General features: G+C 34.8%; 9 protein-coding genes and 1 non-coding gene across 10 annotated transcripts; 7 read left to right on the forward strand and 3 right to left on the reverse strand.

Annotated features, from left to right (window-relative positions):
* The first annotated feature begins 156 nt into the window (after window positions 1–156).
* Window positions 157–250, forward strand: ASCRUDRAFT_t44. Its single transcript has one exon. It is a non-coding gene; the product is annotated as a tRNA-Arg (tRNA).
* Window positions 251–272: 22 nt separating this feature from the next.
* Window positions 273–1,105, reverse strand: ASCRUDRAFT_75115 (uncharacterized protein). The gene has a single exon (XM_020192933.1). It carries the CDS (start codon window positions 1,057–1,059, stop codon window positions 655–657), a length of 405 nt encoding a protein of 134 aa, XP_020048151.1. The 5' UTR covers window positions 1,060–1,105; the 3' UTR covers window positions 273–654.
* A 261-nt stretch (window positions 1,106–1,366) lies between these two features.
* Window positions 1,367–2,560, forward strand: RPT6 (proteasome regulatory particle base subunit RPT6; the record flags this gene model as incomplete). The annotated part of the gene is made up of 1 exon (XM_020191686.1): window positions 1,367–2,560. The coding sequence occupies one exon, from the start codon at window positions 1,367–1,369 to the stop codon at window positions 2,558–2,560; it is 1,194 nt and encodes a 397-aa protein (XP_020048152.1).
* A 681-nt stretch (window positions 2,561–3,241) lies between these two features.
* On the forward strand, window positions 3,242–5,311 carry ASCRUDRAFT_138603 (uncharacterized protein). The gene has a single exon (XM_020189142.1). The coding sequence runs from the start codon at window positions 3,696–3,698 to the stop codon at window positions 5,016–5,018; it is 1,323 nt and encodes a 440-aa protein (XP_020048153.1). The 5' UTR covers window positions 3,242–3,695; the 3' UTR covers window positions 5,019–5,311.
* A 292-nt stretch (window positions 5,312–5,603) lies between these two features.
* ASCRUDRAFT_80223 (carbohydrate esterase family 4 protein) lies at window positions 5,604–7,359 on the forward strand (the record flags this gene model as incomplete). Its single annotated transcript, XM_020194475.1, has 3 exons — window positions 5,604–5,757; window positions 5,881–6,678; window positions 7,346–7,359. The coding sequence occupies 3 exons, from the start codon at window positions 5,604–5,606 to the stop codon at window positions 7,357–7,359; spliced, it is 966 nt and encodes a 321-aa protein (XP_020048154.1).
* A 573-nt stretch (window positions 7,360–7,932) lies between these two features.
* On the reverse strand, window positions 7,933–8,304 carry ASCRUDRAFT_33391 (C2H2-type zinc finger protein; the record flags this gene model as incomplete). The annotated part of the gene is made up of 1 exon (XM_020190426.1): window positions 7,933–8,304. A coding segment is annotated over one exon (372 nt), but the record flags the coding sequence as incomplete, so codon positions are not given.
* Window positions 8,305–10,114: 1,810 nt separating this feature from the next.
* Window positions 10,115–12,112, forward strand: KNS1 (serine/threonine protein kinase KNS1; the record flags this gene model as incomplete). The annotated part of the gene is made up of 4 exons (XM_020190450.1): window positions 10,115–10,570; window positions 10,610–11,099; window positions 11,397–11,583; window positions 11,917–12,112. Coding segments are annotated over 4 exons (1,329 nt in total), but the record flags the coding sequence as incomplete, so codon positions are not given.
* Window positions 12,113–12,894: 782 nt separating this feature from the next.
* Window positions 12,895–14,817, reverse strand: ASCRUDRAFT_85372 (PRKCSH domain-containing protein; the record flags this gene model as incomplete). The annotated part of the gene is made up of 1 exon (XM_020194896.1): window positions 12,895–14,817. Exon 1 carries the CDS (start codon window positions 14,782–14,784, stop codon window positions 12,895–12,897), a length of 1,890 nt encoding a protein of 629 aa, XP_020048157.1. The 5' UTR covers window positions 14,785–14,817.
* A 349-nt stretch (window positions 14,818–15,166) lies between these two features.
* On the forward strand, window positions 15,167–16,127 carry ATG8 (ubiquitin-like protein ATG8). The gene has a single exon (XM_020192934.1). It carries the CDS (start codon window positions 15,298–15,300, stop codon window positions 15,652–15,654), a length of 357 nt encoding a protein of 118 aa, XP_020048158.1. The 5' UTR covers window positions 15,167–15,297; the 3' UTR covers window positions 15,655–16,127.
* A 445-nt stretch (window positions 16,128–16,572) lies between these two features.
* On the forward strand, window positions 16,573–17,732 carry ASCRUDRAFT_75121 (uncharacterized protein). The gene has a single exon (XM_020192935.1). The coding sequence runs from the start codon at window positions 16,696–16,698 to the stop codon at window positions 17,704–17,706; it is 1,011 nt and encodes a 336-aa protein (XP_020048159.1). The 5' UTR covers window positions 16,573–16,695; the 3' UTR covers window positions 17,707–17,732.
* The last annotated feature ends 73 nt before the right edge of the window (window positions 17,733–17,805 follow it).

Raw genomic sequence — 17,805 nt, forward strand, 5'->3', positions numbered from 1 at the left:
TTGCAATGCTTTATTACAGTGGTAATATATTGGTGATTATCAGAAGTTCTTTCAACAGTGAGCTGAAAATGGTATCACAAATAGCTGAAAAAGCAGTAGACGATAATAGAGATGTGGCTTTGTATACAATAAGTGTGTTTCAGCACACGTTCAAAGGCCTGGCTAGCGTAATGGTTAACGCGTCTGACTTCTAACAACTTAATAGTGTTAAGTCATCAGAAGATTGTGGGTTCGACTCCCACGTCGGGTGTTTCTGCGCCATTTTTACGGCTATTTTTTGCTTTCTCACACATTAATGTTATTTCATCAATTGTAAATAGTCAGCTTCTCTGTTTTGTTTTGTATATGGTATTACATGATTGAAGAAGAGCACACCCTGGTTTGTTTTATTTCTATACAGTAGAATTATCAAATATAACACACAGTAGCTGAAGCTAACTCCTGCTCGGACACCACGATTCCCATCTATATCTCATGTCCAACTGGATCAATATTAATCTAGCAGTGAGCAAACCACTCAACCCAGATATCGTAATTGTAATCAAATATCTCAATTCCAGTCTATAGTATATGACCAACTAATTTTCTCGAATTTTGTACTCCCTAAGAAGCATCCCTTGAATAGTTGTGTTTTGTTTGTTTGTTTGTTTTCCGTCACATATTCCTGCTTAATAAAGCCCAGATAAGTAGCACGATTGTTATGATAATAAAGCTGTATATAACAACTTGATCTTTCAAGGACTCTCTTTCAAAGCAGTTGATGACAATTTCATTGATCACTGTTTTCTTGCAAATTGTATTTCCATCTTTATCTACGCTTTCTTTGCACAATTTCTTGGAACAGAACGAACAGTCTTTTTTGAAATCTTCTGTAAAAGTTAGCGAGGGATCGCTTGCTTTCAGTTGTTCGTTTGATTTCAAAATGTCATTTTTCAATTCGTCAGTGATCTCCATCAAAAGATAGTTATCATCGGAATTGCATTGGCACCGGCAATAGGACTGGTACGCATAACACGACGCAATAGACAAAAGCACTACCAACATAAACTGCACCTTCATTCTCAACGTGTTTGAAGAAAGCAAAAGAAAAATAAAGCGAAATGTCCTTTTGTTATCATCTCACACCTTCTCTTCTTTCTCCTCTCTTCTCTTCTCTACACTTGTTATCTGCTGGTTAAAGCCGTTGGTCACATGACCAAACGTTTGATCACATGTTTCCACGTCGCCGTCTTACCGGGTGTTCTTTCTTGCACCAAATCTAGTTTTCAATTCCAGTTTGAGTTGGTCGTTGGATGGCAAAACAAGTACGTTATTGTCTTTCTGCTGACTGTGGTATATCTTCTCTATCTCACACAATTGATCCATAATGGCTACTGCGACTGCTCACCAGGGTGGTATAAAACCGTTTTTTGAACAGAAAATTCAAGACACTGAAATCTTGATCACTGAAAAGACTCAAAATTTACGTAGATTAGAAGCTCAAAGAAACACTTTGAATTCCAAAGTTCGATCTTTAAAAGATGAGATCAAATTATTGCAAGAGCCGGCTTCGTATGTTGGCGAGGTGGTAAAGGTAATGGGAAAGAAAAAAGTTTTGGTTAAAACAAATCCGGAGGGCAAATATGTCGTGAACATTTCCTCCGAAATCGACATTAAAAAATTAACTCCAGGTTTAAGAGTCTGTTTAAGAAGTGATACCTATAATCTTCACAAGATCTTGCCAAACAAGGTAGATCCCTTGGTTAGTTTAATGATGGTTGAAAAAGTTCCCGACTCGACATACGATATGGTTGGAGGTTTGGATAAGCAAATCAAAGAGATCAAAGAGGTGATTGAATTACCTGTCAAACACCCCGAATTGTTTGAAAGTCTAGGTATAGCCCAACCAAAGGGTGTTATATTGTATGGTCCTCCCGGTACAGGAAAAACTTTATTGGCAAGAGCTGTTGCTCATCATACTGAGTGCAAATTCATAAGGGTATCTGGTAGTGAATTGGTTCAGAAATATATCGGCGAAGGTAGTAGAATGGTCAGGGAATTATTCGTAATGGCAAGAGAACATGCCCCCTCCATTATATTCATGGATGAAATTGATTCCATTGGTTCCAGTAGGGTTGAAGGCTCAAGTGGTGGTGACAGTGAAGTTCAAAGAACCATGTTGGAATTACTAAATCAATTGGATGGATTTGAGAGCTCGAAAAATATCAAAATTATAATGGCTACAAATCGATTAGATATTTTGGATCCTGCTTTATTAAGACCTGGCAGAATTGATAGAAAAATCGAATTTCCACCTCCCTCTGTTGTAGCAAGAACAGATATCTTGAAAATTCACTCCAGATCAATGAACTTGACCAGAGGCATTAATTTGAAAAAAATTGCAGAAAAAATGAATGGATGCTCAGGAGCCGATGTTAAAGGTGTCTGCACAGAAGCTGGGATGTATGCTTTAAGAGAAAGAAGAATTCATGTTACCCAAGAAGATTTTGAGTTGGCTGTAGCTAAAGTCATGGCCAAGAACAACGATGGTGCAGTTTCATTAGCCAAACTATTCAAGTAAACTATATACACCTGCGAGTAATTTGAAAATAATTCAATAGAATCCAATCCTTAAAGGGTATTTCTTAAGTTTAGACATGCTCATTTCTCTGCTCTCGAAAACTAGAGTTTTGAACCACAACGTTGCTTTTACCAACGAACTGATGGAGAGCTGGTTTGCATTGTAACCGCTGCTGGAGCTCTGCGAAAGAACCAACAACAAATGGACACCAACTCATCATTACCATGGCTAATTAGCGAGGTTATTGTAAAAACCACAGTGGAGCCATTGAGAACAAAAAGAAATCAGAGCAACTGAAGCAAAACCACACCCAAAGACGCCTGTTGCTTTTGTTTTCTGTGCATCTGTTGTTGCTTTTGAGGCCTTTGTTGCCTGTGTTGCTTTTGGCACACAGAGATCTGTGTCGAGAATAGATCCACACTCAAGTGGATTGATTCTTTAACTGCTGTTGCATCGCTGATGCACTGACATTTGTAAAACAGATACTTGGATTGGTCTGCAAAAGAAACCCAGATTATCGATTCTTAACCCAGAAAACTAACCTTAGTTCTGTCTCTATTGCTGTTGTGTTTAAGATTTGTGCTAAAACGAGCCAAAAACCTATCAAAAGCCATTTACAATCATTTGCAATCATTTTTAATCATTTGGGTTCAATTCTTTTTGACATATTTCACCACTTTCGAAAAGATACCAGATCCATTTAAAATTTACTAAAACACTCTCAGAGAACCTAAGAAAACCTAACAGAATTTCATTTAGCTTGATAAGATTTCAAAGACATATCTACTGATACCAACACATTAGCTGAGCTAATTTTTCTATTTATTCCTCTGCTAAAGTTTTCAATTGCTAATTCTTTCTGATCTAAAATTAAAACGTCAAGTAAATCTAAGACACTAACCAAACAGATCCCATATAAATAACCATTTAATTCTCCTCAATTACATTTGTTTTATTATCTTATTATCTTATTATCTTATTATCTTATTATCTTATTATCTTATTATCTTATTATCCTATCATTATATCATTATATCATTATATCATTATATCATTATATCATTATATCATTATATCATTATTATTTTGCTCCTGTTTATTTAGCTAATACTCCAAATCTCAAATAGTTATCAAAATGACCTCTGGTATTGAATTACTTACTTTCAACTTTACTCCTGTTACTTATAATGTCAAAAAGGACGACCTTAGCAATAAGAACCAGTTGGATGATAAGGACTACTCTGTTGATCCAATTAAACGAAAAAGTGATTTCCAGCTAATCAATAGCTCTCCTTCAACTCAAAGCACTGATACTGATTTCGATTCCAATGGCAATAACACCAACAATCTCTCTGCTGCTTCCAACTTTAAGCGAAGACCATTGACCAACTCCAAGATCAACACAAACACCAACAATCCTGCTGTTGATAACAATAGCAAACCCAAATCCAAAAGCAAAAGCATTGATAGCGTTTTTAATAGTGGTTCTATGAGCAGAAGTAGAAATGGTAAATTGTTAAAGTACCCTTCTTCCTCATCCAACTACTCATTAACCGTCGATAGAAATAGAAGGTATTCTGTTGCAAATCCTACAGAGATCTACGATTCATTGAGTTATGTTGCCTCTACTATTTCTTCATCGAACCAATCCTCCTCGATCAATATATTCAATAAAAACAACAGCAATACTATTCTCAACACAAATCTTTTCAATGCTCCCACTCCTACTCCTACTCTTTCTTCTTCTACACCTACTTCAACTTCGGTTTCTCCTGCAAATGGCTGTAAAACCAGAAAGTTAAGTAACGAAGAAATTATAAACTTGATGGAACAAGAACAAGACGCCATGGTTTTGAAATTGATCAAAGAGATTCATCATCTTAAAAACGAAAACTACAAATTAAAGAACCAACTACAAAAATCATCTCCAACCAATTCTCCAAAATCGTTATCGTTATCGCTGTCGCTATCGTTATCAAACCACTCAAAATCTTCAGCCGACTCATCTGATTTGAATAACAGTAATTACATTTATGAATCGAATAAACTAAAAAGAAAAAACTTCTTCTTGCCTTCAAAGAATAAACGATTTGCTTCTTCTCCAAATATCTCCACTGATGATACACCATCGGGTTTGAGCAATTTCAATCTAAACACCACCACCACCACCACCAATTCCTTGTCTCCACCAGACTCTACTGACACAACTGCAAATCTCGATGAAAGCAATGCCAGTGAAAACATAATGGTTGATAGTGAAAATGTGATGGTCGATAGTCAAACCAACAATAATAACGAAAGCTCAACTCCAAGGTTTACTAATATTGAAATTTGTTCCAAAGATAATGGAAGTACAGTCGAGTTGGAAAACTTGACATTGAAAAACAAAATAGTCGAGTTGACTGAACAATTGAATCAAACTCATAACGAATTGAAAAAATTGCAATTGCAAAACTAAATAATAAGATTATAGATTCAATTCTACTTGCTTATCACTAGTTTATTGTCTTGTTATCTCAATATTTTATTATGTTATACTCTTTTATTTTATATTATTTCCCACATTTTAATTTTAATTTTAATTTTCATCCCAATCATTCTTACTTTACGATGGTACTTTAGTTCTAAAATTCACAGTTTACAAATTTCAGAAAAATATTCTTCATTCCACTTTACTTTTATTCATTTCTTACCTAAAATATAGATATTCAATATACTTTACTTCAATTCCAAAATATTCAACCCGCTGTAGAGATTGTTTACTCTACTGCTCACCACTCACCACTTACTACTTACTCGTTGTCTGATTTGGCTGGGGAAAAACAAACCACAAAAGCAACAGAGTAGAGTAGCAAAAGAAGCAAAAGAAGCAAAGCCAAAATGCTTTCCAGCTGTCTGTGACTTTTATTTTGAAGCCTGCTACTCAGTTATAAATAAGCAGTTTTTTTTACAATTAATATTCAAATTTCAGTAAGATCTTTCCAATTCTGTTATATTCCAATCAAGTATTAAAGAGACTACGTTTTGAATCCCTTTTAGTACAATGATTATATCTCATCTTGTTATCTTAATCAACTCAATTTTTGTTTTTTCAGTTGAAGGACAAAATGTGAATGGTGCCAATTCCAAATTGCACTCATTAAGACGAAGAATTGACAAGTTGAAATCGTCAACATTAAACAGCAGTTTAGGTGGTGGTGTTAAAACAAGTTTGAATACTATTGCAAGCTTGAAATCTTCACCCAGCGCCAGGTCATATACAAGCAATAACTACTTTGAGGAGGATAAAGCACCAGTGGGATATGACCCTCATATATTAGCGCAGCAACCATTTCCAGAGTGGTTGAGTGCATTTACTGGATTAGAAGAGTGGCCTGGGTTAGAGCCACCATATATTCCATTGGATTTTATTGATTTTGAGAAGGTTCCCAAGGATATTGAAGCTCATAGCATGGGCGTTTGTCCTCCAGACCGATACAGTTGTTCATTTGATTGTTATAAATGTGTTGCTCACGATGATGTTTTCAGTTGTCCCAAGTTATCTCAGACGTTTGATGATGGGCCATCGCCAGCTACTCCAAAGTTGTTGAATCATTTGAAGCACAAGACTACGTTTTTCACGTTGGGTATGAACGTTGTTAGGTTTCCAGACATTTATCAGAAGATTCAAGAGAATGGGCATTTGTTGGCGTCGCATACTTGGTCGCATCCGTTTTTGCCTTCGTTGAGCAATGAGCAGATTGTAGCTCAGATCGAGTGGTCGATATGGGCGATGAATGCAACTGGACACCATATTCCCAAGTGGTTTCGACCTCCATATGGTGGAATTGATAATCGGGTGAGAAGCATTGCGAGGCAGTTTGGGTTACAGTCAGTTTTGTGGGACTATGATACGTTTGACTGGCAGTTGATGTCGAACCAGAGAACTGAGCAGCAGATTTATGACGACGTTGCGAGATGGATCCAAGAGTCAGAGCCTCCAAGTGGATTGATTTTGGAGCATGATGGGCATATTAAGACGGTGAATGCAGCGATTGAGATTATTGAGAAACAGCTTGGAAGTGATCAGTTGACAGTTGCTGAGTGTGTTGGAGGAATTGATTATATTAAGGAGTATGGTGTGAAGATGGGTATTATGGAGAATAAAGCAGGAGCAGGAGCTGGGGAAGGTGGAAAGACAGGTCTGGAGAAGAGTTATGAGCTTTCGCTTTAGAGTGAAAAAGCAGGTTGAAAGTAGCTAGAAATTTGTTTATAAACTTAATCAATTATAAAGCTAATTAAAAAGATTTTCGAACTAAATAAAAGATAATGTTGAGTGTATATTTAGTAGTACATACGTATTTTCAGTAGGAAAAAGCATTTTAAAAGAAAAGAAAAGAAAAGAAAAGAAAAGAAAAGAAAAAAAAAAAAAAATCTAAATTTAAAAGGATAAGTATAAGGATAAGGATAGGGAGGAAGAAAAGATTGAGATAAATTGTGAAAGATAGTGTAAAAGATGGAGTAAAGGATGGTGTAAATTTGCAAGAGGGTGAACTTCTGAGGTAATTTTTAGTTGAAATTTACAGAGATAGAAAAGAAAGGCCTATGAGAAGAAATTAAGTCGATTGTGAGTTGATTGGGATTAATTGAGATTAATTAGAGGAAGGATAGTTTGGGTTTTCCCAGTGCAAGTTTTGAGAAATGTTTTTTGTGATTGAAAGGGAAGAGTTGTTTTGGGATGGAGCGGTTTGATTGGATAAGAGGTTGATGAGATGGTCGAATTTTGATTCTAGGGACTTGAAGCAGTTGAAGAGCTTTAGTTCGTTTGAGGATAGAGAATCTGGGTCAATTGAGGAAGAGGAAGCAGAATTGGAAGCAGAAGCAGCAGAAGAAGAGTCTGGAAGCTGGGAGTCAATGGAGATGGGTTTCTGGGAAATTTGTTTGTTGTTGTTTATAGTGTTTGCAATTGACTTTGAGAGTAGGGAGGTGGTTGGTTTGTAGACAGTTGGTTTGGAGATAGTATCATTAGAGATGGCGTTAAAGGTTGAGTAGTAGTTGTTCTCGTTAGCAGTGCTAGCGTTAGCGTTAGAAGCAGTGTTGTTATTATTATTGTGATTATTATTATTATTATTATTATTATTATTGATGGTGGTTGTTATTGCGTTGATTAGAGATTGCTGGGGCAATAGTTTGAAGGAGGACGTTTCGTAGTTTTTCTTTTTAATACGATTGGAGGTAGACATGGAAGTGACGGAGGAAGAAGCGGCAGCAGAAGCAGCAGAGGAAGACTGAAGAGGAAGCGCCGGGTTGATGAGGTCGTGGCCGTTGACGATGAAGTTGTGGGAGATGGTGGAGGAGAGGATCTTGTTGCCACAGCCGGACTGAGAGTTGTTGTGTCTGATCAAAGCGTCGTATCTGGCAAAACGTCGCCCACACTTAGAGCACTGGTGGGGCTTTTCACCGGTATGCAACTTCTCGTGGCGCTTCAAGTCATGGGAGCGACGGAAGGTGGAGGAGCAGATGGAGCAGATGAAGGGCTTTTCCTTGGAGTGGATGAGAAGATGGGACTTCAAGTTGTGTTTGCGGGTGAAGGTGTGGTTGCACTTGGGGCACACAAAGCGCTTGTCGTCGTCGAGGGAGGTGGCGCTGGGGGCCGGCGGCTCGGGACTGGCGTCTTTGCTGTCGCTGGAGGGAGAGGCGTAGGGCGCGTGCTGCTTGGGCAGCTCAAGGGCCTGGAGAAAGAGCGGGGGCGTGCGGAGAGACATGGCGCTGGTGCTGGAGCTGCTTCCTCTGCTGCTGGAGACGACGCTGCCGCCGCCGCTATAAACCTGCTGTGGCAACTGTGGCGCCCTTGCCAGCGCACGTGCTGTTCATGTGCTGAGCACGTGCGTGTGTGCTTCCTGGCTCCTTTTCTGTGCTTCCTCTGCTGTTTCTGCTGTTTCTGCTGTTTCTGCTGCCTCTGCTTCCTCGCCACCGTCTCCAATGTCCTTGTTAAACCAGCTCAACCTCTCCTCGGCCAGCTCAGCAACTCCCATCTCCCTCTCCTCCTCCTTCTCTCCTCTCAACATCAACTCCTCCCTATCCACCAACACCATCACCAATACCATCACCAACACCATCACCAACAACCTCAATCCCACCTTTGCTGCCATCAATACTGCCACGAATAATACCAACAACAACAACTGCAACAACAACAACAATAATAATAATATTACTAATAATACGATTACTACTGCTAATAATACTAATACTAATACTAATACTAATACTAATACTAATACTAATACTAATACTAATACTAATAATCCTAACAACTTCTACAGTTATCCAAACTCATTTCACTCACCTTATCAAAATAAAAACTATTACAACACAAACTACATCAACTCAAATCTAACCTTGAACAGCAACTACCCAAACATCAACTACCAGAGCAACTCCTTTCTCACAAACAACAACTTGAATGACTTGAACAACATCAACAATTACAACAACCTCAACCTCAACAATCTCAACCTCAACAACATCTACTCCAAAAACAACTTCAACTCCAACTTGGACTCTCTAATGAAGAATTCAACTTCTTCCCTATCCACCTCTAATCGTCTAGGCTCCAACAACAATCACAACAATAACTCCTCCTCCCACAGCAACAACAACAATAACCAATCATCATGGTCCTCTTTTCTATCAAACTCTTCCACCATCATCAACAACAACAACAACAACAACAACAACAACAACAACAACAACAACAACAACAACAACATCATCACCAAAATAAACTTCTCTCCTCCAGAACTCATCTCTCTCATCTCTGACGACGAAGAAAACTCCCAGATCAATCCTCAAAACATCCACTACTCAAACTTCAACAACAACAACAACTATGAAGACGACTTCAACATCGATATCAATATCACCCCACACACAAACTACCTCAACACAACTTCCTTAATTACAAAAAAAAAGCCTCTCTCCATCAACGACTCCTCCTATAACTCGGACGACTCCATAATCTTCCTAAACGAAGTAAAACTATCAACCTCAATCCATCCAAATGATTCAATCGACAACGATAACGAAATCGATAACGAAATCAATGATGAAATCAATAGTGGAATTAATAATGAAATCAATGACAAGATCAATGACAAAATCAATGACAAAATCAATAACAAAATCAATAACAAAATCAATGGCAAAATCAACAACAAAATCAACAGAATCAACAAAATCAACAACAAAATCACTAAATCAACAACTCTAATTAATAACGACTTTATCGATCCCTTACAATTCCCTCAATATTTTGACGATCGAAACTTCTCCATCTCAAACTCCCTCACCAACTCCCACAAAATTAAACTCCCACAACTCAAAAAAACTTCCTCGCTATCCTACTCCCCCATCAAACTTCTATCCTACAAACTAAACGAAATCTCTCCCCCAGTTCTACCAAACTCTCTCTCAAACTGCGACGACAAAGATGGCCACTACAAACTCATCACATCTAAAAACACAACCGCAAATTCAAAAAAAAAATCCTCTTCACCATCCCAAAATAAAATCATCAACTCCAGCTTTGCAAACAACAGATTCACCCTCAAAAAACTTCTAGGCCAGGGAACTTACGGCAAAGTTGTCTCTGCCATCGATAACCACAACAACAACAAAATCATCGCCATTAAAATCATTAAATCAATCAAAAAATACAGAGAAGCCTCAAAAATTGAACTAAGAATCTTATCCACCATCAAAAAATTCGACCCAGAAAGCTACTACAACTGTATCCTCATCAAAGAATTCATCGACTACAAAAATCACATCTGTATCATCACTGATCTACTAAGCATCTCCTTATTCGACTTTCTAGAAAAAAACAACTTTAGAAAATTCCCTGGCTCCCACATCCAATCCTTCTCAAAACAAATCCTAACCTCCATTTGCTTCCTTCACGACCTAAATATCATCCACACTGATTTGAAACCTGAAAATATCCTACTCATCAACTCAGACTACATCTCCGTCAAAGACATCTTCAACAACTTTAACTTTTTTAAAAAGAATAAATTCCCAAAAAATTTATCTGTTCTCAACAACACTTCAAACTTGATCTACAAAAATTACTTTAACTCCATATCAAAACAAACCTCCCTTGAATCAAAAATCCTAATCGATACCTCCATAAATATCATCGACTTTGGCTCCGCCATTTTCAACGACGAGTTCCACTCCTCAATTGTTTCAACTCGCCATTATAGAGCCCCAGAAATCATCTTTGGCATTGGCTGGTCCTACGACTGCGATCTATGGTCAATAGGCTGTATCTTGGCTGAATTGGTTGTTGGTGAAGCCATCTTCAAAACTCATGACAACATTGAACATCTACTAATGATGGAAAAAATTACAAACAAAAGAATTGATCTAAACCTCATTTCAAAATGCTGCCTCACCCAAGATTTAAAACAAAAGAGAATCAAACGCACACCCTACAAAAATTATTCAAAACACTTTTTATCTGACGACGATGAATTGATGGATGAATCCGATAGGGGTTTTGGCTCCGTTCCCTCAAAATTTAATATTGATACAGTTAGTAAAGAGGTTTTGAAATTCCTAACAAGCAGAGGAAATGACTATTTCAATTTAAACAATGACGACGATTTTGACGATTCCGATGATGACACCAGCACCAATCCTCTGTTTTCCTCAAATACAAACTTTTCCTTATTGCCTGGCTTTAATGAAAACCTAAAAATCGAAAATTCACTTCTATTATCTGCCTCTCTCGATCCCACACCAAAGAAAAGAGGAAGAGGAAGACCTAGAAAAAATTCGACTGTTGAAAAAGTTAAAAGAAAACCTTCTTTCAAAAAAAAATACTCTCTCGAAAATGGTCGCAGGTTTATAAAACAAAAATTCCCAAGAGATTACCCAAAAACTTCAAAGGGCTTTGTTAACTCCATATCAAGAATCGATATTTTGGTTTCCTCATCCATCGGTATCAACATCAATAGCGATCTACCTTTGGAAGAATCGTATTTTGCCTACTGCCTGGACTTTAACGATGAGTACCAAAAACTTCTCAAGAAAACTAAAAACATTCTAACCAATACTGTCGTCACCACATCTAAAAAAACTTCATCCAAATCTATTCCAACCACGTCTAATGGCACTATTACAAAAGTCAGAAAAAGAGGAAGGCCAAGAAAAAATCATACAAAATCTTCTTCAACCTCTTATGACATTGATGAGTCCTTATTGTTCAACAACCCCACCACAAATGACACCAACTTACAGAATAACGTATCTACCTTTGACATGTCGTCCACCGTACCCACTTCAGTTTCTATTGAGGAAATCAGCAAAAGTTTCATCAACTTCGACAATAAGAATAAACCCGTTGACAAAGACACTTTCACATTTTGGTATTTTTTTATTGATCTTTTGATAAAACTATTGACAATTGAGCCTCATAAGAGAATCAGTGCTTGGGAAGCCTTGAATCATCCATGGTTTCAATTAGGCATTTATGATGAAGGAACAAGCAATGCCTCTAACCATTAATTTTTTTTTATGTTATGTTTTTGTTATTTTTTTTTTATTTTGTGTTTGGTTTTTTCCATGGATTTCTTTTTTTTTTTGAACTTTTTTTTTGTTTTCTATGTTTTAATGTTGCTTTTTATTATATTGCCTTAACACTTCTTTATTTATTTGTATTTGTATTTTTATTTTCTTTCTATGCTTAATTTATTTAAAATTAGAATGGTAGTTACTATAAAGTCATTTTGATACATAGTCAACGCCACTGTTGAAGTTTATTTATAAAAGGCTTTTTTTTTCATATTGTTTTCTTTGCAGTTTAGAATGGGTTTCCTAGATTTAATTTTATTTTATTTTATCATATTTTAATTTAATTTAATTCTCAGTTAAACTTGACTCTACTTGTCTTTTTAACTGCCAATCATTTTTTTATTTGTATTAGTTATTCATCTCTTTCTTTATTTCTTTATTTCTTTATTTCTTTCTTCTCATTGTCACTTTTTCCTTTATTTATTTTTCTTTTAAAATCATTTTTCATATGGATTAAGTTAATTTAATTTCCTCTATAATTTTGTATATTTGATACATTTTCTTTCACTTTCTTTTTTTGTATTATAATGAAAAAAAATGTAATAACACTTTAATGGCATTTTAATGACACTTTAATGACACTTTAATGATTTAATAAAATTATAAACTGTAGTTACGATTATAGAAAAAATATAAAATAAATAAATTGATATTAACATATAACTATATTTCTATAAAACCAGATGTTCAATAATCATTTCTAGTTTGTTTTTAAATCAATAAATTATAATTTGCTGCTGTTCATGGTTTTTGCCCATACCATCCTTTAGAAACACGTTATTGGATACTGTATAAAAAACCCAGTTTTTTTTATTATTCTCAAAATATAAATAGGGATAATCAAAATCGTAAGATAGAGTATATCGACCATCTTTGTACATACCAACAGATATAAAGAATAAATAATTACCTTTGTAATCATAAACTGGTGATATAAATTTAAATTGATCGCCAATTTTAAAATAATAGTTAGCACCAACATCACTATCAATCCCATTCTCAAACTTTAGCGATTTGGGTAGAACTAATTTCTTTGAATTTAAAGTATTAATGAATGCTATTGATAAACTTTTTAAAACTGATGAAAAAATACTGTTTTTATTTTCTACTATTGATACTAGATCAACTAAGGGATCGTTGATTAAGAAAATTGATTCAATCTCTGAATTTTCAATTTCAGAGTCTTCAATATCTTGATTTTCAATTTGAGCATTGATGTGGTGGTTATCGTGAGCTGCAAGCTTTGTGCCCAAGTAGATATTGTTGATTGTTGGCAGTAGGTGATAATCAGGCAAGTTTATCTTGTTGTGATAAAGTTTGTGATCTTTAAAGAAGTCAACAGCAGTAGCGAATTTTTTATTATCATCGTTATTATTGTTAGTTTCAGTGTTGTCTTGTACATTTTTATCGTTATTGTCCTTACGTTGGTTATCATTATTATGATCATTATTGATTAATTGACAGTTGATTTTATTGATTGAATTAAATTGGTTAACGTTATTGAATTGGCATAAAGAACATAGATCTGGAACTGATATTTGCATTTCGTATTGACAAGTTTTGTATTCTTTTATTGATAATATTGAAGGCTGGTCATTGACTGAGTTTTTGATCTGGTTGATATTCAAGTTATTATTACTGTCGTCTTTATTATTGATATTTTTATTATTATTTTTGTTGTTAGTATTTGTGTTTGAATTACAGATAAATATTATGTCAATCATTCTGTTTAAATTTGTTAAATCGCATTTTGAGCCATGATCTATTGTGATTGAAAGGGATTTTTTATTTTGGTTATAATAATTATAATCATTCAATTGGAAATAATTCATTAAGCTTTTAGGACTATGGATGATTTTGTTTTTATTGTTATTGTTTGCATTGATGTTTTTTGTACTGTTCATGAATCTGCCTAAAGTAAAAATTGGAATGTTTGGATCCATTTTTGGGATAAATTGGTTTGAGTTATCAGCTGTGATATCATTTTTGTTATTGTTGCTTGGACTATTTTTCCTGTTGATATTAATATTATAATAGCTTGATTTATAGTATAACGGGTTGATGTTATGAAACTGTGTGATTTTGTTGTTATAGCAAAATTCATAAGTCCAATAACCAGATGTATAATATAGACAGATGTCATTTAGAGATTGATTGATAATTTCAATGCTTTTATTTCTCAAAAGATTTTCATTGATATAGTCATCATCACTAGCACCGTTGTTTTCGTTGTTTTCAATATTATCGTTGTTATTTATGCTGTTATCATTGTTGGAGTTCGAATGTGGGTCAGCATTGTAGCGGAAGATTTTGTTGGGATGGGTGTTTGTGTTGAATTGAAGATCGTTCTTTTCGTTTTGATGAATTTCTGCAAGACTGGGAAGAGTGCACAAATAGGAGTCCTCCTCGTTGTGGGCGTTGGTAAGCCTTATCACCTCATAGTTCAACGAGTTGGAGCTGAGCAACTTCAACGAGTCCCTGCGAGAAATGGAGGGACTGTTGATGTAGTTGATCTGGAACTTGGGCAAGGAGAAGATGTCATCATACGGATTGAATGCGTCAACCAAACAGCACGTAGCTAACAATAAAAGAACAGCACAGAACATTGCCAGCGACTGCTACTACACATGAGATAAAACTGGCAGCTATGGTGATTATATTTGTCGCTCAAAAAGGAAATCGTAAGAGTCCTGAGAAGAAGCATGGCTCTCAGCGTGTGATCCGCAACAGTGGAAATTGAGCACTGCACACACATGTGTGATAGTGCGTATTCACATATATGCAATTATGACCTATATTTGCTTCCACAAACCCACACGCGCATACAGACCCACACTGGCGGATCGAAATTTGCCAGCACACGTGCTTATCTGGTGGCGATTTGAAATCAGCTCCTTCTTTTATCGCTGCGATTACAGTCGGCGGTTATAAATAGTGCTTGCCTGTGTTGTTTCTCTTCTGTTTCTGCTCCTGTTTTGCCTTTGATTTTGCTTCTGGTGCTGTTTCTTTTGTTGCTTTCTGTCAGCTTTTTACAAAAGCATTCTAATTCTGACTGTTATTTTGTCAGCCATCTTTCGTACTCCTTCTGCGCATTTGCTGTTTATTATATTCCCTCTACAATGAGATCCCAGTTCAAGGACGAACATCCTTTCGAGAAGAGAAAAGCTGAGGCAATGAGAATCCGCCAAAAGTTCAGCGATAGAATTCCTGTTATATGTGAAAAAGTCGAAAAATCTGATATTCAGGAAATTGACAAAAGAAAATACTTAGTTCCAAGTGATTTAACCGTTGGTCAGTTTGTTTATGTGATCAGAAAAAGAATCAAACTTCCTGCTGAGAAGGCCATTTTCATATTTGTAAACGATATATTACCTCCAACTGCTGCGTTGATGTCTACTATATACGATGAGCATAAAGACGATGATGGCTTTTTGTATGTTTTATATTCAGGTGAAAATACCTTTGGTGAACAATAATCGATGAATCACTCAACAAACCTATTAATTCAATATCCTAATGCTTCAGTATATCAATTAATCGGCCAATCGATTAGTTTAAATTCACTTCATTCAATCAATTATTTTTAAACAAACAAACGAAAAACAGCTCAATTCAATCAACTATAACGAATTTCATTTTAATTTCAAATTTTTTTTTTCTCCATTTTATATTTTTATTTTATCTTGTCCTATTTATATTTATATTTTAATCTCATAAGGTTGTTTTTTTTTGTTTGGTTTTTGTTTTGTTTTTACTAATAATTATAAATTTATATGGCTTATCGGTACTGTGTTACTACTTGACCATTTCAAAGTAATTCAGAGTAATTTGGAGTATTTCAGACTATTTTGTATATTTATATATACCTCCTTGCCTATATATGAATATATATATATCGATATATATTTCTATAATTCTACAATTCTAAAATTCTACGAATAAATTCTTACATTATCTCTTGTTGGTCTTCTTTTAGTGTAGTTCACCTTTCGCCTTGATCCAGGCCCAGTCAATTTTTCCTCAGGCCTTGCTTAATCTGGCTAGCCATAAACAAAAATCATATCCATATATACGTTAATATTTATTGCTCACTTACCATAGATGATTCTTAGGCACTATTTTAATATTACAAAAAGAAGATGACGAATTTCAACATCTCTAATCATTTAGATTATTACTTTAAAAATAACCAGTTACTAAAAGGTTACGATTTATCAACCTCATTCACTACGTTGAATAACAGCTATAATAATGATAAAAAAGTTATTAATTTTCTAGAAAAAATCACTTCAAAGGTTACCAAACATATTAACACTTTTCTTACAAATAATAAATTTGAATCCTTAATCGATCTTGGTAAAATTCAAAATTGGTTGACTAACTATATTAAATTTGCAAATAACTACATTCTAATTTTTTTCAATGACAATAATCACAATTCAAACGACATTAATGACATTAATGTAATTAACGATATCAACAATATTGATAAAATTAGTAATGTTGAAAAGGACCTGATGAACATTTATAATGATGAAAACTATTACATAGTCTCTCCAGAAAATAGTTTAGCAAAATACATTTACACCAATAATACTAATAGCAATATCGATGATACTACCAACACTACCACTGCTACTAATGGTGATAATGATGATGATGAAATCTATAAAAAACAGATATATTATTTCTTTTACAACATATACCTATATCTATCAACACTAAACAACTCAATCAAATTTAATGTAAATTTTAATTCAAGTCCAATTATGAATTTTAATAATTTACAAAAAAAAATAATCAATTTACTAGATCTAAATCAATTAGATAGGTTACTAACAAAAAATTTAAATCTTTACAACTTCCACATCAAATTTTCCAATGAGTTTTCCATCACTAACAATCATGTAAATGCCAATAACGTAAATAACAATTTAATTGCCAATAGTCTTAATCTAAATAACGTTTACAATCTTCAAATTGTTCCTGTTTATTACTACGATGATGATAACCATTCAAAGGCTTTCTTCAGTATTCTCAAAAACTTTTTAAAGGTCTTCGATTTTGTATTTAATGTTTGGTATATCAAAATGGGGTTGAGTTATTTATATGATACCACAAACCTATTAGATTATAATGAAATAGAAGACTTTAAAAATATTAACCAAAAGAACGTTAACTACGAATTACTAAAGGGACAAATCTTTTCCAACTGTTTCAATCTAGTTACACAAGAATTTTATTCACAGACTAGTTACCTCTCTTATCACGCCCTCCTTATTGATCGTGATGGTACCATGGTAAACAACTATCGCTTTTTATATTTCATGAAATCATTTTATGAAGACCAAGTGCTGCCAACGTTTAATAAAATAGAAGATTTATACTATTCTAGTCTTAAAGACAAAATAATTCCATACTTCAATCGTTTCATGAGTGTAAATGAAAACAGTGACAATCCTGATGACATGAATTACATCTTTCTTTTGGACAACAAGCTCAAAATTGATCTGGGTGGCATTCTGTAATGGTTTCAGATATCGTTTCTCGTTCTTTTTTGTTCTCTTTAATCTGTTCTCTCTAAGCTCTTTTCGTTTCTCAGAATTCTTTTCTCCGCCACGACTCTA

Source organism: Ascoidea rubescens, assembly GCF_001661345.1.
Source record: "Ascoidea rubescens DSM 1968 unplaced genomic scaffold ASCRUscaffold_4, whole genome shotgun sequence".
Taxonomy (NCBI): domain Eukaryota; kingdom Fungi; phylum Ascomycota; class Saccharomycetes; order Ascoideales; family Ascoideaceae; genus Ascoidea; species Ascoidea rubescens.